Source organism: Penicillium diatomitis (genome assembly GCF_028827545.1).
Source record: "Penicillium diatomitis strain IBT 30728 chromosome Unknown utg000005l_segment0_segment0, whole genome shotgun sequence".
NCBI lineage: Eukaryota > Fungi > Ascomycota > Eurotiomycetes > Eurotiales > Aspergillaceae > Penicillium > Penicillium diatomitis.
In genome coordinates this window covers 1,079,888-1,104,752 of record NW_026623177.1, presented here as the reverse complement: position 1 = coordinate 1,104,752, position 24,865 = coordinate 1,079,888, and the positions used below count along the sequence as shown (strand labels likewise).

At 51.6% G+C, this 24,865-nt stretch overlaps 6 protein-coding genes across 6 annotated transcripts; 1 reads left to right on the top strand and 5 right to left on the bottom strand.

Moving 5' to 3' along the window:
* Window positions 1-2,429: 2,429 nt before the first annotated feature.
* On the bottom strand, window positions 2,430-4,534 carry N7539_005015 (fungal specific transcription factor domain-containing protein; the record flags this gene model as incomplete). The annotated part of the gene is made up of 4 exons (XM_056934617.1): window positions 2,430-2,930; window positions 2,998-3,911; window positions 3,992-4,323; window positions 4,482-4,534. The coding sequence occupies 4 exons, from the start codon at window positions 4,532-4,534 to the stop codon at window positions 2,430-2,432; spliced, it is 1,800 nt and encodes a 599-aa protein (XP_056789811.1).
* Window positions 4,535-8,124: 3,590 nt separating this feature from the next.
* Window positions 8,125-10,460, top strand: N7539_005014 (Zn(II)2Cys6 transcription factor domain-containing protein; the record flags this gene model as incomplete). The annotated part of the gene is made up of 4 exons (XM_056934616.1): window positions 8,125-9,053; window positions 9,187-9,873; window positions 9,986-10,058; window positions 10,164-10,460. 4 exons carry the CDS (start codon window positions 8,125-8,127, stop codon window positions 10,458-10,460), a joined length of 1,986 nt encoding a protein of 661 aa, XP_056789810.1.
* Window positions 10,461-11,715: 1,255 nt separating this feature from the next.
* N7539_005013 (uncharacterized protein) lies at window positions 11,716-13,094 on the bottom strand (the record flags this gene model as incomplete). Its single annotated transcript, XM_056934615.1, has 3 exons — window positions 11,716-11,943; window positions 12,017-12,358; window positions 12,429-13,094. 3 exons carry the CDS (start codon window positions 13,092-13,094, stop codon window positions 11,716-11,718), a joined length of 1,236 nt encoding a protein of 411 aa, XP_056789809.1.
* Window positions 13,095-16,696: 3,602 nt separating this feature from the next.
* On the bottom strand, window positions 16,697-17,980 carry N7539_005012 (uncharacterized protein; the record flags this gene model as incomplete). The annotated part of the gene is made up of 1 exon (XM_056934614.1): window positions 16,697-17,980. The coding sequence occupies one exon, from the start codon at window positions 17,978-17,980 to the stop codon at window positions 16,697-16,699; it is 1,284 nt and encodes a 427-aa protein (XP_056789808.1).
* A 1,295-nt stretch (window positions 17,981-19,275) lies between these two features.
* N7539_005011 (uncharacterized protein) lies at window positions 19,276-20,150 on the bottom strand (the record flags this gene model as incomplete). Its single annotated transcript, XM_056934613.1, has 3 exons — window positions 19,276-19,596; window positions 19,651-19,743; window positions 19,818-20,150. The coding sequence occupies 3 exons, from the start codon at window positions 20,148-20,150 to the stop codon at window positions 19,276-19,278; spliced, it is 747 nt and encodes a 248-aa protein (XP_056789807.1).
* Window positions 20,151-21,842: 1,692 nt separating this feature from the next.
* On the bottom strand, window positions 21,843-24,843 carry N7539_005010 (uncharacterized protein; the record flags this gene model as incomplete). Its single annotated transcript, XM_056934612.1, has 7 exons — window positions 21,843-22,106; window positions 22,243-22,992; window positions 23,071-23,389; window positions 23,441-23,732; window positions 23,840-24,484; window positions 24,548-24,682; window positions 24,750-24,843. The coding sequence occupies 7 exons, from the start codon at window positions 24,841-24,843 to the stop codon at window positions 21,843-21,845; spliced, it is 2,499 nt and encodes an 832-aa protein (XP_056789806.1).
* Window positions 24,844-24,865: the final 22 nt, after the last annotated feature.

Sequence of the window (24,865 nt, the reverse complement as noted above, 5' to 3'; positions counted from 1 at the left end):
AGGGGCACGTTACTTCTATTCGGATGAGTAGTATGAAGTATCGTGACTCGGCTATGTATCATCGGCTGGATGATGATCCCAGTTATGACCATAGAGCGAAGCGATGTAGGGTCTATTTCTTGTTGAGATTTATTTATTTCCGCTTTAGCTTGAATGGATGGAATTTTATGGAGAGCCTACTCACTTTCCACTCACTTTCCACTCACTTTCCACTCACTTTTCACTCACTTTCGACTAATATTCAGGTCAGACCTTCTACTTTCTAGACATCACAGTCTTCTTCCAACTAAATCACGCCGTACATTCAGCGTTGGCCATAAATCTCTGCGTGGAGTGATTCCAAAGCCAGAAACATACTATCAGGACCTATTATCCGTGGGCAAGTGAAAAGGAGGCTTATGACCATGTCTCCCTTCCACGTCACGCATAGCGAGAAACAAGATCACCTACCCCAAGCCACAATCGTTTCTATGCGTATACGTATATCTCTTCACCGTCAAGTCTCACTTAGAAAAGGTCTTCCTCCAGGCAGCAGGACTTTCTTCCATCCCATCGATCCACCAACTATAAAGAATTCAGCTCAGCCCACCCATCCATCTACCATTCTTGCTCATCCTCCATCCTTCTTCATCCTGATGGGATCAATGACCGCAAATTCTCTCCGCCAATCATTCGTCTCGAAGCAGTCGACTGCTTCGATCAATGCCCGGACTGGGCGTCGCTGTATCGTCTTCAATTATCACGAGATGGTACCTCCTTCTGTCGAGGCGATTGATCTGGCAGAACTCCCACCCCCCTCCCCTCTTTCTGTCCCGGGGACGTCATCCTCGTCGAGATGTCAAGTGTTCTGCATATTGAAAATGACTGGCGCTTGAGAGCGACCAACAAGTGTCTACCGGCGGCCCATTCTTGCGCGCAAATTATCCATAGCATTATGGACAAGAATCGTCCATTAAGATACGCCTAGAGGAAATAGAAAGAACGAGAACAAGTGCGACAGTGAAGAACGGCGAGAAGGCCGCATCATGTCAAAAGAAGCGCATGCTACATCTGAATAATCCTCCGAACAACCAACCATCTCGGACTAACCGACCTCGGTCCGGGCACCGAGTTGTTCTATCGAAAGGAGGAGAGGACGAGAACACATATGTTTTTCTCGATGGTCATGAGAAGAAGGGAGAAGGACCAGGTGGCGGGTAGCCTACAGTGACCTCGCGATAGGTCGTGTCCGGATGGCTAACGGGCATTCTCCTTTCTCCGTCCGTAAGAGTCTGATTCATGACGGCCAACGCGATTGCCAACAAGGCAACTTCCCAACTCTCTTCTTACACGTTGAGCCAAACCAGATCACCACAGACCTCTCGTCTTTTGGCCAGGTACGAAACACCCACAATACCTGAAGCTGAGAGAGGAGCGCCCCGACAGGGATCGTCCAAATTTTCGTTTTTCATATGTGCCCTTCTGGATTTTTGAATCGTCCACTCCCTCCAAATAGGCCGGGATCGAGGCCAGTACGTGGCCATGACTCTCAGCCACAACTTCGATTCGCTGTGTTTGGCGAGACACACCCGACCAACTAGACGGGTTACGGAATGCACGCGCTTGATGCGGACCGATATCACACCAGAATTAAAAAAAAAAAAGGAAGAGCGTGTGCGTGTGGTGAATCCCCGACGCACGTTAGTATCAGTCGAGCAGTCTAGATCAATACGAGCAATGCGTTTCACCAGATCAGACGGCGAACCTCCCACTGGAATGTGCTATTAGCAGGCGCCGCAGGGGCAGAGAAGTGTTCACCGGCCTTGTCGTAGCACCGTGCACTGGAATGGTAGGGCTCCGGACGGAGAAAGGGCAAGATGTGGCGCGTTGGGCTGGGGAAACACCGCCATCGTCATCAGAGGCTTGGGCTGCGGCTCCGAGTCGATTGGGAGTTGTGCTCGGAGAGAGAGACTCAAGGGTCCAGATCGATACGAAGCGTCGTCTCGGAATATACGCGGGCAGTCTACCTGATCCGGGGAGGAATCGGCCTTTATCATGTCCGGTGTGGCCGGTGTCGGATTAGTATTCATGAGGTGTTTTGGACTAGATGGCACACTCTTCATCAAGCGACGCGGATGGTCATCTCATGGCGGATGTGGTGTCTGTTCCTGTGAGACATGTGCTCTCTTATTGGACTGCGTGTCCAGGGAAAGATTTGAGGTATAGAACAATATGACATTCGTAATGAATACATCCGCCTAATGAGACATATCGTCTGAACAAAACAGATAGTCATGCATCCTCCAAGGTTTTCCATCTTGGCGGAATCCCTATGCCCGTAACGTAACGCCCCCACCCAAGACATCCATGGTGCAGTAATAACTCGCTAACAAAATCTCACTCGTTGACTCATTCACTCGTTCACTGACTCGCTCATCACCTTCAACCATTCAGTCAATCATCGCATTCAACTCCGAATCCCAATCCCACCGTGGCGAACTTTCATCCTCCACCAACAACGGGGACATGGGAGACACAGGCCACTGGATCAGAATATCCGGGTCCGGGTCCGGGTCCGAGACCACGGCGTCATACAAGCCTTTGTGCTCAGACACGGGCATTTGAGGCATTGCGACTCCCAAGGTGATCACGCCCGCGGAATCGGGCGTGGATGGGGAGAGGGAGCTTTGTCGATCTGACGAGTCGAGGAGTTCGAGGTCAACGTCGGCATCGGCCTTGGAGTTGGCAGGCTTATCTTGCTGGTGGTTGTGCTGGGGGTGATGATCGAATGCAAAGGCGGGGGTTTGGGGATCCATCATGGCCCAGTAGTCGAGGACTGAACGGCAGATGGCGGTTTCGGTGGGTGTGAGCTCGTCGACGAGGGGGTGGTCACGGAGAAGAAGCGTGCTGTATCGGGTGCATTGGTGGGAGAAGAGTTTGAGGGCATTGACCTGTTTTGATGGGTTAGAGACTTGGGCCATAGAAAGAGAGGGCTTGGATCGAATTGTAATCACCCACCATTACATGTGCGTTGGTCCATAGTTCGGAAATGTCGCCGAGATAGTCGAGAGAAGCCTTGAGATACCCTGCTGAGCTTTGGCTGAGTGGTGCGTCATCGCTGGCTAAATGCAATGCCTGAATGGTCCCCGCCACCAGGATACAGTAACTGTACACCGAGGGCAAGGGCATGTATCCCGCTGCTTTGGCCTCCACCAGAACGGTGATCAAGGCTCCCGCATGAACGACACAGACCGCACGCGAATCTTTGAGCCAGCCACGCGGTGCGTGAGCGGACCCGGCGGAGCGCATCTTCAGACCCAGTAGATATGGGTGACTGAGGATGCAATGTGCCAGGTGATAAAGAGTGTGAGCCAGAACCATGTGCGCCACCCGTTCGCGATCACAGTCTTGCATCTGGCTCCGAGTTCGTGGCTGCTGTGCCCGATTTGTCGAGGCGGGGCTGTTGTTGACTGCCAGGACTTTCAAGTACTCCAGGTCGCGGTAGATTCGCTGATATTCAGATCCGGATCGCCATGGCTTTTCCGTGTCGTTCTCCGCATTCATCATATATCTGATCGTTCGACCGAGTACCGAGACCAGGGCGATGCTGATCCCGAACATGCCGGGTTGCACGGAGGTATCTCTTGCGCCTCCCTTCAACAACAGCCCCTTCAAAGTCAAGGCCCGCTCTCGCTTGCCTGAATCCCCGTAACTGGGCAGGTTCAACAAACAGTCGGTGTCTTTGATCGCCGGTGGTCGTTGAAACGAGCAACACACGAAACGGTCCAGTAAGTATAACGACCAGAACAGGTTTCGTCGTTCGTCCCGTTCCCAAGCGGGTAGATGGGAACTCGGCTCAAGCATTAATTGCAGATCCTGGCTGATTCGCACGGCCATTCCAATCTTCACCCAGGCACCGCGCCGCCGGCCAGCTGCACGCTTATCAGCATCCCGGTCTCTTGATTGGGGCACAAAGTCATCCCTCCTCGGCGTCATTCCAACCATCACTCACCAGTGGCATCAATGACTGCAAGCAGAGCAAGAGACTGAATGGTGGTCATATCGTCCGAGCCATCGAGTCCGTCTTGCGAGGACACAATGAGCTCCCACGAACATCGGGCATAACCGTCGATTGTGCTTTGTTTCCGGTCTCGCCATTGCGAGCATGAGGAATAGCGCGTGGCCGTTGCAATGAGGGCGAGTCGTAGATGAAGCGGGATCTGGTTCCGGGCCGCCTTTTGGTGAAACAGGTCGGCGTGGAAGAAACCATAGGGTTTGTTATGGCAATGGCGGAAGTAAATCTCGCATGCTTCCTGGAAGACCGTGTCGGAGGAAGATGCGGTGCTTTACGAACGCACAAGGATGATACGAGGTTAGCGAGGATGAACACACGGCGGGGATGACGGCAGAGGCGATGGTAGAATGATGCAAGGAATTGTCGACAATTGACGTTCGATCCAAAATCAAAAACACACCAAGAAAAAAAAAAAAAAGAAACATACCTAGCTGAGCGTTGACGAGGGTCAATGTAGTTGTTCGACGTGGAGATGGCCATTGGAAATCATCGACCCGCGAGGGATGTAGGAATTCCACAGGAGATGGTGTTCGAAGAAGAGGAAACATCGTGGTGGGCGCCGATCTGACATTTGAACCTTCTTTGTTTCCACCCCTTGATCTCTGACGTTTTTTTTTTTTTTTTTTTTTTCGATCATTTGATTTCCAATTCTTGAGTTTCCCAACTTATCGTCACTTTTCCCCACGTCGCATCGCCGGGGCAGACCAGGTGACCTGGCCCCCCAGCCGAAGATCCAAAGAAGGAAAGTTGCGGGATAAAACGAACAAACCCAAAGGACTCCAAGGCTGGGTGGACCCGCTTCTCCAGGGTTTCCAGGTTCCAATTTCCAGGGTTTGGTTTCTTTTTCCACTGTCCGAGTGCCTATCACTGTATCGACCTCTGATCGGTGTGTCAGAAGTGACGACTTACTAGTACTACTAACTAACAACCACTACTGCTAGGCTGCTCGCACTGCGGTACTATTTCGTTGGATGGTAGAGCAATGCATTACTCAATCGCCGTCCCCTGGTTTGTTCGTGGGTTCCCCGGCCGGGGTCGCGTGTGGAACTTTGGTGGAGAGCGTGCCAACTCGGCCCGGTGGTTGTGCTCATTGCCAATCGCTAACCCCGTTGACGATTACTACTACTACCTTGGTTACTACTACGACAACGACGAGGTCAACCTGGACTCTTCATAGATCTACGTTCCCCAAACAGAGGCGAAACACGGGTTCCTTTTGTTTTTTGTCGTTGTTCTGCGTCTGGTCCATCTTAGAGTACGGCTGCGGCTCCAACTTTGCCCACGCCAAGGTCCAATCGTACGTCTACCATATCGTTCGGGGTGGATCATTCGGGGGTCAGACGGACCCCGTTTGAGGTCCGTGGGAGAGACCGAGATGGGTTTTTAGTTCTTCCACTTGACCGGACTGTTTCGCTGGTACGTGGACATTCTCGAAGAATCATTGAGCGGCACTGAGATCATTGGCATCGAAGCCACAGTGGTTGATGAGTCGAGGACTCGATGTAGGCTGGAGGTCATGATCGAGTACTCGAAGTCGACGCACGTCCATTACACTTCATCGGTACGGTAGGAGTATACTATTGAGGAGTAGAGTACAGTCAGCCATCAGACTCACAGAGTCACCACTACTACTGGTGAGTCGTGACTGGTCCAGTGGTTAGGAATGTGCGTGGTGAAATGGTGAAAAGGCCGTGCACTACTGCGCCCCCCAAGCCTCAAAGAGATCTGGAAAGGGTCGAGTAGAACGAGTGTAGACGACTTTGGTCCAACGGCAGAGCACTTGAACTGCGTGACTTGACAACTTCCTGTCGTGCCTCTTCCGAGACTAACCGACCTTCCGCATTGGGCCTTGGGCAAAGGGTGACGATCATCGGGCCATGGCCAGCCCAGGGAGTCCAAGAGAACTTTTGGAGACAGCCCTGGCCGAGTCCGAGTCCGAATCCGAGTCCGAGTCTGAGTGGACGAGTGGTTCAATGCTCAATTGACACTCTCAGCAAATCGTTCTGGAAGGGTGTCAGTTTCCGGCCCGTTTCTTGGACGAACAACCCGCTTCAAGCTTGTAGCCTTGACGTGTCCTTAGGTTGTCCACCTCGCTAGGACCGAAACGGTAAGGTCAATTCATGCATTAACATATTACGGGCGTCGTTTCGAAAGTGTTTGACTCTCAAAAGTAAAATACCTTGCCGCCTTTACTTTCCGACTCAACACGTCAGATTCTCTTAGTTAGCTGTCTAGCACCGACCCATCCTCTGTAATTAAATCACTAGCCCTAGAAAGTTAGATCTTAAAGTCAGTCCTCAATGAATTCTGTTCGATCGCAATTAACTAGAAATTATTATAATAGTGCTGAAGGATAGAGAACGTTCGAATGGGTTTTTGGTGTTCTCGGTCGGGAAGTTAGCAGGCGGTAAGGAGTTGTAAAAAATGGTTCCGTCTCTTTGAGTTTGGCAAGTACAGCATCGATATAAGAGAACAGAATAGTCACGTGAAGAATAGAGTTTAGCCTTTCTACTCTGGTGATCTGGTCCTAGCGAGGTGGACAACCTAAAGATACCCTAAGCCTTAAAGGACTGACGCCGTTAATTAGGCACAAAGTCAATACTGGTTATCCGTAATTCTCCTATATCTTATGCTAATGCTAATAATGTGCTAATGAGTGAGATTGGAAATCTTATTTTATTCTGCTTTTTTTTTTAAAAAAAAAAAGTCCTACCCCGGACTTCAAGTGCCAAGATTGTGTGGAGATCAGTCAGATCACGTTGTCTTTTTGTCTCGTACCAGTCAAACTATTACGGTCGGGGACGATACGCAGGGTAATGGGAACTGGGAACTGGGAAGTAAGGGTAAGGGGAGTCCGAAAGAAAGGATCTTTTACTTCGATAACTCGACTACTTGCTGTACCCTAGGGTAGTCTGTAGGGTATAGATGCTATGATAGTAGGACTAGTAGACGACTCACGAGTCACTACTTACTATAATACTAGAGATTCCTCGATCAGGAATCCAATTCCAGGCGTGCCGATCTTGACTTTGATCAGGTGATGGGAATCAGTGGTTCTTTGTCCGTCTTCCCTGCATGAACAATCTCGAGGTGGCTCGCAAAAAGGTGTTATACAGTCCTCCGACGGTACCGGAGAGTACAAAGTTAAACTAGAAAGACCTGTTCTTTCTCACCTACACCTGCACGATGATGACATTGCTCGGGGGTGGATGGTAGAGCCTATTACCTATGATCTGGTGGTGAGTAGCCTTCCAAGTTACAGGCACTAAGGCACTAGTAGTAGTGGTAATCGGATTGCGCGGTCAAGTGACCATTCCCCCAACAAGGCCCCCGGCTGGATCAGGCACAGCAGTAGGAGTCGTTCGAGGGAGCTCTACCACGTAGTACGTAGTACGTAACTACCTAGTCCACTGATCCACTCTAGTACATACTACATCTAGTATTCTCCCCCATTCGGGCATCACACCGCGAGTTGCTAAAGGTACTGTCGTCACCCGGACGACCCGATCAAAAAGTCGACCGAGTGAAGGCTGATCCCCAAGGGAATCGTCTTATCCTCTTCCGTACATGGACTGAGGTTCTTAAAATCCACCGGCCGCATCACCCGTGAGAGGCCAGTGTCAGAAACATTCGCGGTACTTTCCGGCACAAATCGTTCTAGAAACGCTGGCAAGTGCTGGTCAAGGAACTGTCCATGACGAGGTGCAAAGTCGAGCTCGTCAATTGCACAGTCCTTCAACGCCCGAATACCTTGTCTGAGCGCGTGCACTCCGCCCTGAGCGCTGGAACCCAGACGCGTGCGGAGCGCGACGGCCTTGAGGAACAAAATAGAGGCGGAGAGAATGCATACACGGACATGGAGAGGCGCATATCTCAGCTTCCGGTCAAACTGGAGCGTGCAGGCGAGCTCAAGCCTCACGTCCTTCCCCTCTGAATATGCTTGGGATGCGCGAATGACTTCTGGAGCTCCCGGAGACGCGGCATCTGGATTCGGCTGTGTTCAGTGCATCTCCATTCAAGCCAAATGCGAATTGCGTCCTGGCTGTACATCTTGCACACGCTGTGTCCTGATGCAACAAGAATGCATCTTGGGCGACGAGACCGTCGACACAACCCCGGACCGTTCAAGACAATCAACACCGCATCCACCCCAGGAACGCAGATACTCATATAAAATGACCTACAAAAGGAATCGAAATCCGTGCATCAGATGCCGCTCCTCAAGGTGGCGCTGTTCAATGCCCAACGGACAAGCACCCTGCGAAAGGTGTGCAGCAACCGGGGAAAAATGTGTCCCCAAGTATCCCGGTGAGGCCAAGCGTAAGAGAGGACAAGCTCCTGGAGCATCCCGTGGGGCTCAATCTTCGAATGAGAATGTGCCCGCAATGCCAGTACAACATGGTCAACGTGATCACCATGCGCAGGAGTCGAATTCCTCAATGGTGCATCCTGCTCCTCAGCAACCTGCGACCGACAAATGTATAAGATGCGAAAGGCTTGGACTCGAGTGTCTGCCGGGCAATGGGATAGTGTGTGGAGAGTGTCGAGCAAGGTACACACGGTGTACTCGGGTAGCACTGCCTGTTGAGATGCCAGATCCGCCTGCCACCAAATCCCCTGAACGCGAAGAAATTGCATCTGTCGAGAGAGAAGCCGTCTCCGATGTGGAAGATACGTCGAGTGACACTGACTCTAGTTCGGACGAATCTTGCTTCATCAAGGCCGAGCCAGCTGAGAGTCCACGACTCAATGGTGGTGCGGACACGTTGGATGATGACACCCGTCGCTCTATCCACCCAGATGCTATGGACTGGTTGCTCCATGAGGGCTCATCTACACAAGAATCGAGATCGCGAGATCAACAAACGGACCCCACACGTTCAAATGTTTGTGCTGGACAGGGGTCTATCAATGCGCCTCTTTTCGAGAGCAATCAATCGGCCTTCTCCGTGGATCCCTTGTGCAAACAGGAACTGGTCGACATGTGGACAAAGTGCAAGTATGTGAGAGAGAGAGTTTGTTAAGTGCGCAAGAGATTGTCGCTTATTTGACTTGGTAAGAACTGCTATCCAGAGGCGAGGGCTTGCTTCATTATACATTGTCGTCTCCCGGTAGAGTCTCACTCGTGACAGGTTCTCTCAAACTTTGGCGCCACTGTCGAAGATCGTCGACCTTGATTTTGCCGCCCGCGATACTCATGAGCAACTGCTCAAAAGAGATCCAATGTTAGGATGCTCTCTCCTGGTTATATCCTCTCGTTTTATGAAACTTCCCGGTCCCGGCGGATTGCCACGCAGTCACTACATCCACGGCAAGCTGTGGAAGTATTGTGAGGAGTTCATTCAACACATTCGAGACTATGCCAAATCGCAATCTCGAGTCTTGGGTGCTATCGAGAGTTTGCTCTTATTGTCTGACTGGTTGCCTCGAGCTGCACAGGAAACAATTGATATTTCCGCCGAATGGAGCGGTGAACTAGTCTTTCCCGAGACCAGGAGTCCTGCACAGCACCAGGACGGTGAGAAATGGCGCCAGATCAAGTGGAGAGAAGAGATTTTTGACCCTGAGCAGCGGTCAGAGAGGATGTCCCGGCGATTGATCCGAGCTGCGGTCAACATTGCCCGAGTCTCGGGCGTCTTCATCGATAGCGCTCCACCATCCTCGGATGCTCAGCCCCGCCACACAGATAGAGTTTCTCGCGTGAGGGACATGCTCTCTATCTACCATCCCACAATCGCCAGCCATCGAGGTCCGCGTTTTCCGGAAGGTGGTCTGCAGATGGCGTTGTTCGGCTCGTCTGACGTCCGAAGTATCAAGCCGTTCCCCGATGTGGGTATACGTCTACGACAGGAGCTCACGAGAATCGTGGAATCCGCCTGTATGGCATTCTCCTCTCGATCATCTGATATGGAGCGAGTGCTGCAAGGGAAGTACGAGCGGCTCGAGTCACATTGGCTTTCAGCGTCGAGTCAATGGCATGAGCGATTCAACAAACAGGCTGCCGGTAAGTGCGGTGAAGTTCCTACGAGAACTTCTATCCGCTCGAGCGAGTGCTTCATCCAGTGACCTTTGGCTGACTCCGAAAAATAGTCCTTTCCCTTGAGCGAAGTCTCTTTCTTTTGATCGAATACCATCACATGCGGGCATGCGGGCATGCTTGCATGCTCTCACGATCCACGCCTTGGTACAAAGAGTGCTATCGCACGGCGGCAGTGCGAGACCCATCCGGTGCTCTGAATATATTGACGACTCGGTTGGGCTGTTCCCTGTGGGCCAGAACCACATCGATGAGGTGAAGTTCAATACCTCTCGCATCTTTGAACTCCTATTGTCTTCAAATGGGGCGCTTTGCGCTGGCCCGCCATTTGCGTTGGCAGTGGCCTCTTGCGGACGGCCTGCCACGTGAGATTCGGTCGTTGGAGGAATGCTTGACCTCTCATGCAAAGAATTTGAAGCTGGACCTTGACTCTGTCGGCTTCTCTTCGGTGTTGGCGCTTCGTCTCCAGAGCCCTCGGCATGCGGTCGGATGACTGAGTGTTCTGCAATCATCTTGAGCCTGGGCTAGCTTCGTCCACTGTACTCCAATTCGGCTGAGGAGCAAGCAAGGAGGGATTGCCCCGCGTCGGTGTATGCCAGCCCTCCGGCGAGCTGGGAGGTCAGATGAAAAGACCCTCGGTTACAAAGAAGAAAAAAAAATGAACAACAACCGTTTAAAGATCCAGACAATTCCTCGTTTGTATAGAGTCACGGGGCAGGTCTCGTTTGGATGATTTCAGCGAACTTATTCTGCCGCCTCACCACCGAGGGACCCACCAGCTCACAAGGTTTACAGAGTAGCTTAGCTAGTTTCGCTCCTCCTTCCTCCTTTCACCCAATCAAGGTGCGTTTCCCCTTTTTTCGTTTCCTTCCGTCGGGGATATCTACAGTGCGAAATTACCAATCGATCTTGTCATGGGCATGGGTGGCTAGTTACTAGGCGAGTGGCCACTGGCTAGCGAGCTCACTTTCTTTGTTGGACATGTGCAGATCGGGCGACCCCCCGGCCCGTACTTTTGACGGGAGCGCCTACCCGCAAAGGATCCCCTCGGCAACCACTGTCGATCTGATGGGGGACTCAGGATAAGTAGTATAGTCAATAGCAGTGGTCCGCATCAGCACGGTCTAGATTCAATTGAGTCCTGATTTCATCCTGACGATTTGATATCGGGTAACGCACAACCGGCATTTCATACCCAGAATTTCAGAAGATATCTGCTCAAAGCAGACCGTACTCAGGCACTGCGAGCTCTACCGAACCGACACGGCGCGAAAAGAGTTCCCATCTACGAAATCCCTCAGAGTCGGACCACGGTCCAAAGCAAGCAAAAGTCTCGATCAAGCTCTTTTTTTCACAACCCAAACACATCAATCAATAGGAGACCGCTAAGTGACCACCAGAAAAGCGGTCGACTTTCTATGTAGAAGACAAAAAAAAAAAATCAAAAAAAGGGGTTCAAGAACGAGTATCACCAACTCAGAACATGTTCATATCACCACGTAATCTAGATCGGATATTTTCACAAATTTCTGACTTACACGCAGTCCACCATCTCTATGGCTAAGTCTGAGACTTTAGACATAGAGGCGACGGAAGTTCTGCTGGACGGGACGTCCACTGGGAGTCACGGCGGCAGAGCTGCTGGGGAGGGGGGGCGAACCATCATGGAGCTGGTCGCGAAGCCCGAGGGCGTGGCCCGGGAGGAAGGAACACGGCTAGAGCTGGGAGTGGGGACAACCACAATGGTGGAGGTCTGGGCAGCGGTGCTCTGCTCGGTCTGGCTGTTGGCATTGTCACTGCTCTGCTGGTGGTGGTTCTGGGCAGGGACAGAGGTAGCGGCCGACTCGGCGCTCTGATTAGGAAAAGTCAGCCATGGGGGATGATGCGAGAGAAGAGCAGGGTACTGTTTAGCTGGAGGCACTTACGACAGTGACGGTCTGGGTGGCAGTCACGGTCACGGTGCCAGCGGCAGCAGCAGTGACGGTCACAGTCTGAGGGCTGCACTGGCTGGCGTTTCCGCTGCCATTGCCGCTACCGCTGCCGTTGGCATCAGCACCGCTGTTGCCGGTGGCAGTGGCGCGGCCTGCAGTGACTGTGCTGGTAGGGTGCTCGATCAGGGTCACGGTCTTGGTCGTGGTCGAGTGAAGAGTGGTCTTGGTCTCACTGCCGGACTGGTTGTGACCCTTGGCGTCGGGGGCCTGGGAGCTGAGGTTGACATCCGAGATCTGGTTGGTCGCATCGGGGACCTGGGTGTTGGTCTCAGGGGCCTGTCGAGTAAGACGGAGCCATTGTTAATCCACCATGCCTGATGTTTATATTTACTGAAGAAAGACATACCGCAGTCACGGTGTGATAATCGGTCATAGTGCGAGACACAGTGGTGGTGTAGACGCTAGTGGTGACCTCGGAACCGACAGTGTAGGTGACGGTCACCACGGTGGGGACGGCGCTGGTGCTGACGCTGGCAGGACCGGTAGGAATGACAACGACGCTGGAAGAACCATGTGCAGGATGGTGGGAGAGCACCACACTGGAGGAGATCGCACTGGACGACGCCTCGGCGGAGGGAGTGGCAATGTGGTTGGTGGGCGCGGCAGAGAGCACGACGGAGCCAGAGGACTGAGCAGGAGTGGCCGCGAAGCCAGAGGACACAACAGGAACCACGATAGAGCTGGAGGCCACCGTGGGAGCCACGGCAGAGCTGGACGACTGCACGGGAACCACGATGGAGGTGGAAGCCTCGGTGGGAATGACGACGGAGCTTGAAGGAGCTTCCACCGAGGTCACCGCAACGTTAGAGGACTCGACCGAGGTCAGAGTCGCAGACTCGGTCTCCGAGGCCGAAGAAGCCGAAGACAGCGTGGTGGTGGTGGTGGGCAGCGGAGCCGGGATGGTGGGGATCACGCTGCGCGGGACTCGATGGACTCGACGAGCATGACGCTCGGCCTGACCCGAGGCGGCCAGACCAGCGACCAGAACAAGGCTCAATTTGTTGAACAGCATCTTGATTTTGAATAGGGGGGGGGGGGGGAATGAGTGTATGTGTTTGTGCTACGGCGTTGAGTCTGTCTTCAAGGAAGTATGTGATTTTGATGTATCAGACAGTCAATGTCTTGCAAAATCGGCGAAGAGCGGAGGTCAACCGATGCTGGATCAGGATTTGGAAAGCAAAAAGAGTGGCAACGCTGCGAAATCGATTCGCAGGTAGAAGAGAGTGTCAACGTCTAGCGTGAAGGAACGTAAATGGATTCTATCAAAGAATCGCAAGCAAAGAGCGTCGGCTTAGGGGAGAATGGAGGAAGAAGAAGAAGAAGAAGAAGAAGAAGAAGAAGAAGAGAAGAATAGCGGAAGGGGGGAAGAAGATGGGCTGGACACGACGGAGAGCCACCAAGCGGCCCAGATTCGTGGACACTAAAACTTGAGGCGGGGCGATGAAATTGATCCAATTGGGGAAGGGATGAAAAGATCAAAAAGAAATTGGTCGATGGTCAAACGAGCAGAAGCCATCAGATTGCGTTTGCTGCAGGACTGCAATCAAACCTAGAATGTGTCATTTCGGGCGGTTCTATACTCCTTTGCATATGCAAATTTACTTACCCGCTACCTCCAGCGAGGACAGACATGGGCCTGGGATTCGCCCTGTGCGAGTATAGTCATTGCTGAGTGGACTGTTGTATGTATTTGGTTGCTCCGAATGCTGGTGTATAAGATTTGAGGAAGTCCACTGGTTACTCGGAACTGATCAAGTGTACTACTGACTCTACAGGGTAGCAAGTTAGTAGTAACTTAGCAGTTCCTGAGTCTACCGACTAGCCACTGTCCCAGAATCCCATGCGATGGAGTTGGGCAACCGTGTAATCACTGCAATATGCATGGACGATCACCTCTCACACCACGTCACTGGGTTACTCCCGAGAAGCGAGATGAAGCGAGATGAAACTGTCTACTCTCGACCATCCATTCTCTTCGTTTTCCTTCTTGCTGGGGCCTCCTGCTGAGTGGATGCCACGACTCGTGCGTGATGGGGGTTCAGTCTCCACGGAAGTACGCTGATTGGGGGCTATGCGTACCTGAGAGGGACCTGGTGCCATGGCTGGCAATCCTCCCCCCGGGAAGGGTACTCCACTGGTACCTCGTGGGTCATTGGGTGCTGGTAGTAGGTACCATGGCGGCCGTGATATCCGTGCTGATCCTCTGTGCCAACACCCGGTCGGCAAGTTGAACTCGTGCATCTAGATCTCAGCGTGACCGGAGGAGATACCGTCGATCTACTTCCAGTCTCCTCTGCATTGCAAACGGCCTGTCAGGCACCAGCCGGGGACTGGCTCAATTTCCGCCGCCACCAGGTGCGGCGTGCGGTGATGCGCTTTACCTTGTAACCCAATCAGGGCTTCGGATTGTGAGAGGAGCGCACCATCTCAGCGGCACAGCCTGCCGCTGCCAAGTCAGATCCGAGCCCTGCAGTCATCCAGGAACACGGCCTCCAGCGACAATCTCTTTGGGCGGGCATCCCGCCGTGGTACAGGTGGGAATTCAACCACGTCATGTCGAATGGTTGAAGACAACAATGCAGTCACGATCATGTTGAGAGTGACTGGACTGTCATAGCAGTAGTCCTGTCCGGTGAGTGAGTCCTGACTTTCTGACGGTGAGTGACCAGGAGTAGCAAAGAATTGAGAGGGTCAACCTGAAACACGCGCCCATCCCCGAGATGAGACAGTCGTGATACTGCACTGTCTGACCGCCTGGTGTGACATACTGCCAGTCATTTGATGCATGTAGAGCACTCAGCACTGCGGTTGTAAGAAAAGCCCTAAAAGCCCTCTTGAAAGCTGAAGAGAATCAAGAGACTACGTAATTTGACTTGCTCTGTCGCCTATGCAGACGTATCGCCAGCTGAACGAGATCGTGTCCTCGCACCAGGCATTGGTATCTTCGTTCAGGCACATGTTCGGACCGAGTGGAGTAGATACCACGGCCACCCACGGATCGGAAATCTGGGTGATGCCGCAGTTTGAGGTAACTTGGGGTCAACATAGAGAGCAGTGACGCTGATCGTGAGTCCTGAGTCCTGAGTCCTGAGTCCTGACCCTTTCTCTGCACCATTTGTGCAGGGGGTACGATACATGTCCACCAGATCTCTTCAGGTATTTTCCCGTCGTACGATTAAAAAAGACCGATCGAGAGCCGCTTTCCCCGTCCGTGTCTCCTCCTATCTCCAGTCTCCTCGTCCATGTCCTCCCCGTGCCGACCAAGACCACGCCACCGTTTCACCTAAATTAGTCCGGGGGCTACACTACGACGCTGCCCTCACCGCTCACACATGAGATCGATTTATCGATTTCTCAGGTCATATTGCATCATCTCCTCAAGTATCTCCTCAAGTCCTTATCCCTATATACCAAGTCTAGCCTGGCCCATGGTATGTTATTGTGGTCACTAGTCAACTAGTGCGAGAAGGTTAATCCATCATGTACTGCCGGGTGGCTGACGTGCGCGTGCGTCAGAAGAGGTCGGGTCGGGAGATGAAGTAATATGGACTGAGATGTCAAAATGGATGTCTCCGATGAATTGACTCAGACCAAAGGTGGTTGTGATCCGTTCACGCCGTGATGCCATACACGGGGCTTGATCACTTCTACCTCGGCTCGCCCTGTACTTTCCATTCTTGACTAGCGGTAGGAACTCGAGGGTGTGTGGGAACCATGAAACACCTGGTCTCAACTTGATGGAGTTTGGGAGATTGACCTTTCTCCAAGAAAAGCCGTGTGTCACCAACAAGATACAGTCAGAGTGTATGGCTCTCGGGGATGTCAAGGTAGTGGTACTAGGTCACATATAGTAGTACTCAGTCTCACTAGTGACTACCGACCACGTACCACTAGAGGCATTAGGCATTAGGCATACGGTTTCCAAGACAGGTTATAAAGTAGCCCTCCGATATAACTCCTTGAACATGACCTTATATATCATCAGTGATTATGGGTCGCTTCCAAGGCACTGGCAGCAACAGCATCTTACATCTATCTCCGAGCCCACTCATTGTTCAAATTTCCAAAGGTCTGTGAGTCCAATTTTGAAGCGCCACCTTTGAAGGTGAACAGACTCTCTCTGTTCAGTCTGTCCACCCATGACCATGACGGAGTGATGTACGTAGGCTTTCCAAGAACAGGGAGTAACCCATTGAATGGCAATCAGTCATTTGGCCTGGGCAGACTTCCAGACCTGGGTTTGGGAAGACTCAATTCACAGAACTTTCCGCCTGAGCCAACGCGGCTGCTACAGCAAGGGAGAAAAATTGCCATGTGCGACCTGAATATCTGAAATCCAGATTCATGAGAGTTTCTTCGTTCCTTGGTCTGTGGACTGGAGACGGTTGTGCATGATGATTTGGAGTTTGCAATACAGATAGGGTTGGGGAACAGCGGTGCTTCGACGCAAGAATGGCTGACCAAGCTATCCTGTCTGGTACCTCGGAGAGATTTGAGGTATGCTCGTAGCCGTTCATGTGACCATGTGCCCTTCGTGAACAGAGAAAGGTGTGTTCACAACCAGTCGTGGGTCAAGTGAATCAGCAATTGGTCTAGACTCCGCCCGGGCTCAGCTTATGTCTTGGTCATCCCCAATGCTTCAATCCCATCCCCATCCTGGACAAGACGGTCCCGCATGCGCTGCCACTCCAGCCAGGTCATCCCCTGCAAGAGACAGTCGGCCAGATCGTCCAGCTTGCCAATGTCTCTGCTGATTTCCAACGAGCTCGACACTTTCTTCTTCCGATTCTCCTTTGTGTTTCCTCCGCACCACTTGTACAAGTAAGCGTCGGCAGTCTGAAGCATCGACGACCGTCCTGCGGCCAGGCAGAGCTTGCTGTCCCCTGCAGCATGTAAATTCATACGCTGTCCCGTGGAAGCACCATGTACACAAGCAAAGTTCATAGTCTGGCGAGACTCTGCAATCCAGCGACCAACAAGATCAATCTTGGCTTTTTTGACTTCTCGCGCAGTCACTCTTCCTTGCCCAGGAATGCTCCTTGCTGCTTCCTTCTCCTTGTCTTTTTCAGTTGATCTCGCCTCTCTTTCTTCGCTCACTGCATGGTCTTCCCAGTAGCGAACCACTCGCTTTGGTTCAATGCCTTGTACTTGCAGATCCGAAAGTTCAATCCCGCGCTCTCGCCTCAACGCATTCAAGACTGCATACAACATGCCTTCGAAGACGCCGACTCGGAGCGTCCATTCTTGTACTGCACTGCCTCCCCCGGACCGGAAGCGCTGCCGCTCAATCAAGATGTGCGTCGGCCTATACGCCGATAAGATCGTCGTGACCAAAGTGTATGCCGACTCGGCGTAGACTTGAGGATCAAAGGATTCTTTCCAGCTCGCCGCGGGAGGAGATGTAGATGACGAGAGACTTGGGTTGGCAGATCCTTCCGATAGAGCTTGTATCATTTCCTCCGACGGCGCGGACGTACCGGAACCATGCGGTACTCGCCGCTTCTCCTTGCCCTCTAGATCCAGACCGCCAATGTCCGAAACTTTCATTCGACGCCATGCAGTGAGAACCGGTCTCATCCCTTGCCGCCCCATCTGATCATTTTGCTCTCGAACCCGAGGAACATGGAAATGGGCAAACGCCAGATTTTGAATCCCCATATCAATACTCAACAGGCTCCAGTCCGGCCTGCTGCTTTCATTCTCGAGCGCCAAGACATGGGAGTGATCAGATAACGTGCTCTCAATACGTTGTGTCAATTCCCTTTTCGTGCCCGAGGATTGAATCCCCGTTGCACGCGCGACACGTTGAAGCTGTACGACTTTGAGGCCCGTCAACCACGGGAATCGTGTTGGTGGTGCTGGAACGCGTGACGCGTGTAGAATCACGGTAGGACGCATGGTGTTCGTGCTCGTGGTCGCGTTGCCGTCATTTTGGAGTCCTTCACGGGAGGCTCCCTGCTTCGTTGCAGGTCTTGACTCTGCGAGATTAGGGGATTCTGCGCACTTGAAGGTTGGCAGGATCGATCCGCGGAACAATCGCACAAGGATGGCGACTTCTTGTTTTGCTTTTTCCTATTCCGGGTTGCAGACGGACCTCTTTATCGGGCAGTGAGTTGTTCCCCCAAGAAACGGCTAGACCAAGGAAATTCGACCAAAATTTGCCCTGTTGACATCCAATCTAGTTGATGAATTGATGTTGAGTTCCCCCGCCTTAGGTGTTTTTCCAGAACAACCAGGGCTGCTCACAACATGTCTGTTCTGGGACTCTGGGTGTCTTTTCAATTCAAATGTGATCCCGGCGAGATTCAGCTCACTCGGGATCCATCGTGACGCGGAATAAGCGTTACGACCGTGTACACGTGATACACACGTGACCCCATCCAGATCTACCGCTCAGAAGACCTCTAGGCAATTGACGATGTGCCTTATTGCAAATTAGAGTAAAACGAGAAGTTGCTTCTCATGTAAGTGCTTGGAATTGAATTCCTGTGCTCTGATTAGCTGGCCGTGGCAGGATTGACCGCCGGCTAGAGTTACCCTTCTAGATGATTGCTTCTGCCTCGTCCACGTGATCAGTCTTAGTCTCTCAAGCTCTCAATCGCTTAGATATAGTAGTAGGAAACTAGGGATAGCTATTCACTGGTCTATCTTAGATAGAATCCAATTGGTACTATACGAATATGTACCCAATTTCTGGGTCTTCGTCTGGACTCTGTAGTTTCTATTTGCGTATATCTCACCAAGACGTAAGAAGCTACACGTCCATGTCTGACTTCCACCAGCATGATACATCTATATCTGTCTCATTGACAGCGCGGTCAGCGGTCTACGAGCAGCAACACGTTTCCCGACAGTAATCTATGCTGTAATGCAGGGGTACCTTGATTTTCCTCGTTTCAAGGGGGTATAAAGAGGTCGTGTGATCATATATACAGCATGAAGTTCAAGTTGATTTCCACTTGGAACCTCGTATCAATGGAGCAGCATTTCCCGATGTTGCGGCCCCATACCTGAGCATGAAGTTTCTGGTCTCACAAAGACAACAGAATTCAGCTGTAGGACAGTCTCGATGAAAACGAATCGCCAAGTGTCCGATGGCAAAGAGCGCTCAGGGAAACTGTCGAGAATCCCAACTGCTGAAGCGAAAAGCCCAGACCAGGGCTTCTATTACCCCCGCCCCTGCTCGTCGAGCTTTACACAACTCCTGGCATACCTCTCTTGACACCAGGCTCGCCGAAACCAGGAACAACAAGAGGGCGTCTTTTCTCCGCAGGCGTGCGGACGATGGGGAAGAACTTGACGATAGAGCTCTTGCCAAAAGCCTCCTCGATCAGGTAAACGGTAACACGCCACCAAGCAAGAATGGAGCTGATGATCCAGAAATAAGCGGCAGCTTTCATCCCAGTCCCCACGCCCGAGCCATACGCAAACAGACAGCATGCGATGGTGGTGCCTATCGCGAGGAATGTCAATACCGCGCAGAGGACGAGGTCACGCGCGCTGGCGGCAATAGCCTAGAACCGGTTAGACCAAGGCTTTTCTCATACTTTGAAGGGAGAAATTCGTACCCCAGACCATGTGAAGAAGGTCAGAACAACCATCCAAGATGCCAGTTCTGGAAAGTGGACATTGATCGGATGTGGCGGAAGAGAACCAGTAGCCTGGGGGTATAGTCAGGAATCAACCTCAACGACAAGTAACAAAGAGAGAGAGACATGATCTTGATAAAACTCACAGTCAATAAGTAGAGCACACCAACACTCATCCAGAAGCTTCCCCAAAGCACATGAATCACTGTGACCAACGTGTCTCTCGCTGCATAACCGAATAAACCCGCAATAAATTGCCCTAGTCCACCCCAGAAAGCTACGAATGGGAAGAAGATTGTGGGGGAGTTTGCACTACCCCACCATTGTGCAATGTATGTAGAGGTGATGAAAGTTGAACCCGCAAAGCCCGCCAGACCTAAAGCTGCAGGGGCCGCAATTGGCTTCAAAAAGATGGTGACATTTGGGTCACGCTCAAGGATGCGCTCACACTTCCCGCGGTTGCCGGTTTCTAGAGACATGATGGCGATGATAATAGAGGAATTTGAGATGTGTTTGAGGAACTCTGAGCGTCTCGGACCTGTACTGGATGGCATGAATTTTATACCAGCGATCTCCAGGTCTTGTCACTCTTGTGTCGCTACGTCAACATACGGTCAGCTTTGACTAGGCTTCTGATCTCCTGTCACTCCGCGGATACGACGGAGATGTTTGTATCAGCATAGTACGGTGGATATTAACTTTCAGACGTGGCTACGAGCGGAGATCTTAGAGTTCAAGAACTTCAATGCCAAACCCTAGGGCATGTATAGCAAACATGGGCGGGGATGCTGAAGCCTGGGATCGAAATGGCAACTAAAGCCTGCGGGAGACTGGGACGAAAAGCAAAAAAGAATGTCCAAAGTCCAGAAATCGCTTCAGAATAGTCGAGATTCATTAATGTTGAACTCTGACATGATTGGGTCCTTGGTCCGCTAAGCTTCCACTCCACTTTACGCGGGAGGCCTCTATTCAAGGAAAAGGGACAAGCATGAACTGGGGGATCCTGGGATAGAGCCTCGTAAATGTCTGGATTCAGAATCAGGGTTCAGCCTGCACTAAAATTCCCTCAGACTGTCAACTGACACCACAGTTCACATAATCTTCGAGAGGGTTGATGTCACAGATTCGTCACCTTGCTGGTTCACCCGCTGTCAGTGTCAGCTATGATTCAGATGCGCATCATCCCTCGGAGGTACAACAATCAATACCTCAATTCTTACTCGTTGCAATACACTAAGGTAAGCCTTTCGCTCCTTTTCCCGGTACATGGTGTTTATCTTGCGAATCCGCCGGAAGATCCGAGGCAGCTGCGCTCACGAACCACACTCCAACATCTTGGCAAACCGAGCACATGGAAAGATCAGGATTTAGGGGGGTTTTTTCTTTCTTTTTTCCGTCCAGGTAGCAGCACAAAATAATCTCCAAGATACCTCGCCAAAGTTTGAGATACGTGATGCGGTTACTGTATCACAATATCATCATTACTCTCGGATTTCCTGTGCTGTGCCGTGCCGAGAATAGAGCTCAATAGAGCGACCGCCGACCAGACCGCATCCGGCCCGCGGAGACGATCGACGGGAGTGTACACTGTACAGCGCATCGAGTTGATCCTAGGTTGTGAAGAAACGAAAACCGACAAGAGGAGTTCAGTACTATTTCGTGCTCATCCCAGAGATATAGTAACACATAGAGGGAAAAAATTATAGCATGACTTGAATCGGTGCTGGTCAAAGAGCCCTAAAAAAGGCGAGTGTAGGTATTTGCTGGCTTACAGTATTCTCAAGATGAGACGCTTTGTCCGTAAGTAGAGGGAATACATCTACACACAGCATCAATACTAGGTTTATGCCATTCTGGGCGAAATCCATGACGAGCCGTTGGGCGAGCGAGAAGGGGGTTTCACACAAGAGTGTATTCAGTACAAGAAGTTGGGGTTCAAGCATGAATGACCTGGTTAGCTTGACATAGTAAAGAGCAGCAGTGACGAGAGTAAGGTTAAGAAAGTCAGGAGCATAATAAGCCTGTTCTATAATGACCAGAAACTCCCGGTCTGTTCGCTTTCCCATTTGCGCAAAAGTGCGGAGTGGAGGGCTGTTTGAGGATGATCAGGTCCGAAGTTTTGCTTCATCTTGGCCACGGAATCGCCTAGCAAGGGAATCGCACCCGCAGCGTTAACCGGAAGATTCTTGAATCAAGGCAAGATTGGCCATGGCCATCAATGTCAAGGGATTGCTCTCGCCGAGAATCATCTTCAAAGTCTCCGTCACCTCAATCTGGAGCACCTCAGCCTTCTTCCACCGGCCGGTTTTCCAGTACACCAAGGCCAGGTTGGATACGCTCCTTTGCGTGGACACGTGGGTCTTGCCGAATTTGATCTTTCTGATTTTTGCCACTTTTCGTAGGAGTGTCTCCGCGTTGTCCCACTGATTCTGGTCCTGGTATGATAAATGCGAGGTTGATCATGCTGATCAACGTTTCAGGATGGTCCTCGCCGAGCTTGGCCCGTCTGATCTCTAGCGTTTGCTCGTCGAGTCTCGCGGCCTCGTGCCACTGTGCCTATTTCCGACAGACGTTTGCTAGATTGCCCATACTGATCAACGTGTCGGGGTGGTCGTTGCCCATCGTGTGCTTGCAGGCCTCCATCTCCTGTACCTGAAGTATCACGGCGTCTGCCCATAGGCCCTGTTCCGAATATGACAAAGCAAGATTGGACATGGTCGTCAAGGTGGTCGGGTAGTACTCTCCAAGTTTACTCTTGCAGACCTCCAACAGCGAGACTTGGAGCTGCTCGGCCTCTTCCCACCGGCCCTGATTTGAATAAGATGACGCGAGGTTAGCCATGCTAATCAGCGTTTCCGGGTGGTCTACGCCGAGTTTGAGTTTTCTCGCTTCCAGGACCTGTAGCTCGAGCTCCTCAGCCTCATTCCACCGGCCTTGATCCGAGTACGTTGACACAAGGTTGTTCATACTCGTTAGGGTCTGAGGATGGTCCTTGCCGAGTTTAATCGTTATGATCCTGAGTACCCCTTTCTGGAGCTCCTCGGCTTGTTGGCACTGGCCCTGTTTCCAGTAAGTCAGGGCTAGGTTGGACATACTCGTTAAAGTAAGATTATGGTCCTCGCCAAGTAAGGTCTTGCGAATTTCCAACACCTGCAAATAGAGAATCTCGGCATCCTTCCACCTACCCTGGCAGCTATACGTCGTCGCCAGGTTATTCATGCTTATCAAGGGGTCAGAATGGTGCTTGCCAAGCTTCTTCTTGCGAGTCTCCAACACCTGTACCTGGATCTTCTCGGATTTTTCAAAGCGGCCTAGGTCCGACTAGGATAAAGCAAGATTGGCCAAGCTGGTCAACGTGGAGGGATGGTCCTGACTTAATTTGGCTCTGTAAATTTTCACAACCTGCTCGAACAGAGTTGTTGCTTTTTTCCACTCGCCAGCATTACGATATGCCAGCCCAAGAATTTCGTGGCTACTTAGCGTTTTGTCGTCCTCTGGTCCGAAAAGTGTTTGTGTTGCCTGCACAGCCATTTTTGCCATTCTGCGACTCTCAACGGCATTCCCCCGAGAGAGTGTAAAGGAGGCTCCTTCGAGAAGCAGTGACGCCCACTCTCCCAACGACGTTTCCGTATGTGGTCGTTGTGTAAGTGCGCATTGCAAGTGAGAAAATAGCAACTGGCATCTTGGCCAGTTCTCGAAGCTCGAAACCGGGAAATTGCTGTAAAGAATTCGAATGAACCGTTGTTTTCACCTCTCATGCTGATCATACCCTTCGAGCCACTTCTGCGTGGCTAGCTGGACCAAGCGATGCATCTCAAAGCCGGTGTTGTTTGCGCCAATGGATATCAACGAGTAGTCTCTCAGCAGCAAAACATCATCCTCAAATGTCCAGTCAACCACGCTGGACTCACTGGGGCTTTCACCGTCACTGTCATTGGTTGCCTCATCGATAGTTTCCGAAACCGGGCTTCCAGTGTGCAGCTTCACTGGCTTGCGTTCTCGAATCAGGGTATCGGGAATCCCTTGTCGGTCAAAGAAGCTCATGAGAGACAGCATGTCTGCTGCAGAGGACCTTATGTCCCGTATGTGATCAAATGATATTTGCCAGGTGACAAGGATGTAGCTTTGGGCTTGAGGGGGTCTCTGCGAAGATGTCCATTCTCGTAACCAAGGAGCGTGACCTTCTGGCTGTCACTCCTCCGAAACTCCATCAGATATTCTGGAACTGAAATTCGAGGTGCCAGTTGCTTGATGTACGACGCAGCTTGCACGATCGCAAGCGGCATGAAATCCAGTGCCTTGGTTAGGTCAATGATATCTTCCGCGTTGCCCTCCGCTCTGAATTTCTTCTTAAAGAGGTTTACAGCATCATCTTTCTGCATTAGGTCAACAGGTATGATGTCACGATCGTCGACTATGCTTGATACCACACGTCTGCTCCGGCTCGTGATTAGGATATTCCCTTTCAAGCTTCGGGGAAAATACTCCCAGATCGAACGACCCGGCTTGATGCTGTCGTCTTTGCCTTGAATGTCTTGCTGTACAGGTGGAACTTCATGGAGGAACTGATCATCATCCAGGTTGTCAAGGATGACAATCCACTTCCCATTTCTTTCATCCTGCAGCCAGTCGTGGAAGAGCTTGAATACGTTCGCCTGTGCATTTCGCCGGCCGTACATCTTTACACGGTCGGCAATATCTCGAATACTCTGTTCAAATCGAGCGGCGTTGTTCGCAAGGATCCAAAAAAACCCATGTCTCGGACGATTCGTCGCGAAGGCGATACGAGTATTCAATGGCAAGTTGCGATTTGCTTCCGCAGTCAGCATTGGAACATACATTGCTAAATGTTAGACTTGCCCTACGCCGCCTAAACCCACAAGGGCTATTCTGGACCCCAATTCGGAGCCTTTGATCTCGATTTGCTCCAGAAGTGTTCCATGGTTCACAAAATCCGGATCACGGTCAAATGGGACAGTCGACAGAGGCTCTGGTGGAGTTTCCGGTCGCTCTGTTTACTCGTGCTGTTAGTCAACGTGACTAGGCCAGCTTGGACGTCAAATTCCGATGAGACTCACCGGGGGGCCAGTAGAATTGCGAATTGTTGATCTCGCCATAATTGACAGCAACCTGGGCCCCAGAATTCGCCCCGTTAAACACAATCTCTGTCATGATCCCGGCGACTCAAGTCTCC